At 68.6% G+C, this 1,446-nt stretch overlaps 1 protein-coding gene across 1 annotated transcript; it reads right to left on the bottom strand.

The window, feature by feature from the left end:
• Positions 1 to 462: 462 nt before the first annotated feature.
• LOC113405649 (serine/threonine-protein kinase SBK2-like) lies at positions 463 to 1,089 on the bottom strand (the record flags this gene model as incomplete). Its single annotated transcript, XM_026646876.2, has 1 exon — positions 463 to 1,089. A coding segment is annotated over one exon (594 nt), but the record flags the coding sequence as incomplete, so codon positions are not given.
• Positions 1,090 to 1,446: the final 357 nt, after the last annotated feature.

The raw sequence follows: 1,446 nt of genomic DNA, 5'->3' as shown, positions 1-1,446 counted from the left end.
CAGTCCCTGCCCTCCTGCCCACTACGGCCCCGGGTCTCAGTCCCTGCCCGCCTGCCCACTACGGCCCCGGGTCTCAGTCCCTGCCCTCCTGCCCCATACTCTCCCACAGTGGGCAGCTGGCCCAGCTCAGAGAGTCCATGGCGGCTGAGGCCAATAACATCAGCCTGGGGCCCGTGGGACGAACGCAGCGGCTGAGGAGCGGGGATGGGCCATGGGTCTGATCTGGGGCTTTGTGGGTCGTGGGGGGTGGTGTCAGGCAGGTGGCCCCATTGCTCTGGTATGGTGAAGGAAGCTCTGAGCCGTTAGTGTTAGGATCGTGATTTTATTACCCTCCCTCCTCCCTCACCTTCTCTGCAATCCCCCAGGCCAGGCCCCCAGCACCAGCCTCTGGCCATGGTCCCTGCTAAGCAACGTGTCCTGCAAGTCCTTGGTCCCTGCGTCCCCTTGGCCATGGCGGGTGCCTGTGCCTGGCGGCAGTGCCCACGGGGCTGGGGCTCAGCGGCAATGGCTGCTCCCCAGCAGAGTCCTGTCTGCACGGGCAGCGCCCGGCTCCTGGGGCTCCAGCCAGGGGCACTTGACGTGGGCCATGGCAACGCTGGCTGGGCTCCGCCGGATGGGGTCGGGGTCCAGCAGCCCTCGCAGCATCTCCCGGGCCTCGTAGGTGAAGCGCCCCCAGTGGGGTGGGCGCGGGCGGACGCGGGGGCTGCGATGCCAGCGCTCAAAGTCCCGGTAGTGCCGGTCGGCGGCCGTGTGCCAGGGGAAGAAGCCGGTCAGCACGCAGAAGAGCAGCACACCCAGCGCCCAGGCGTCCAGGCTGGGCTGGGCCGGCAGGCGGGCCGAGGGCCCCAGGCGGCACAGCTCGGGTGCTGTGTAGGGCAAGTTCTCAGGCAGGGCCTCGATGGCAGTGCCCTGCGGGCAGCTCAGCCCGAAGTCGGTCAGCTTGACACGCCGGCACTCAAGGTCGAGCAGCAGCACGTTCTCAGGCTTGACATCGCGGTGAACCAGCCCCTTGGCCCCCATGAACTCCAGGGCGCTGGCGAGCTGCAGAGCACAGCGCTTGACCTGCAGCTCCGCGATCCCGAACCCCACCTAGGGAGAGAGGTTACACACAGTGCCCTGGAGGGGAAGGGCTCCGGGTCCCACTGCCCACCTCCGGGCCAGCCAGTCCCTGCCCTGGGGTGGATGGGAGCCGGCCCCCCCAGTGGGGAAAGGACCCCTGTCGCATTCCCTGTGCCTGCCCTGGGGCTGGATCTGAGTTGGTGCTCCATAAAGGGGAAAGGTCCCAATCCCCACCCCTTGAGCCAGCCAGTCCCCGCCCTGGGGCCGGGTGGGAACTAGCATCCCACAGAAGGGAAAGGGCCTGTGTCCCATTGCCCACCCCCTGAGCCAGCCAGTCCCCGCCCTGGGGCCGGGTGGGAGCTGGCACCCCCTAGAGGGGAAAGGCCC

Source organism: Terrapene carolina, unplaced genomic scaffold (genome assembly GCF_002925995.2).
Source record: "Terrapene carolina triunguis isolate 2854851 unplaced genomic scaffold, T_m_triunguis-2.0 Scaffold47571, whole genome shotgun sequence".
Taxonomy (NCBI): Eukaryota; Metazoa; Chordata; order Testudines; family Emydidae; genus Terrapene; species Terrapene triunguis.
The sequence above is the reverse complement of the archived record's forward strand: the minus strand, read 5'-3'. Positions and strand labels throughout refer to the sequence as shown.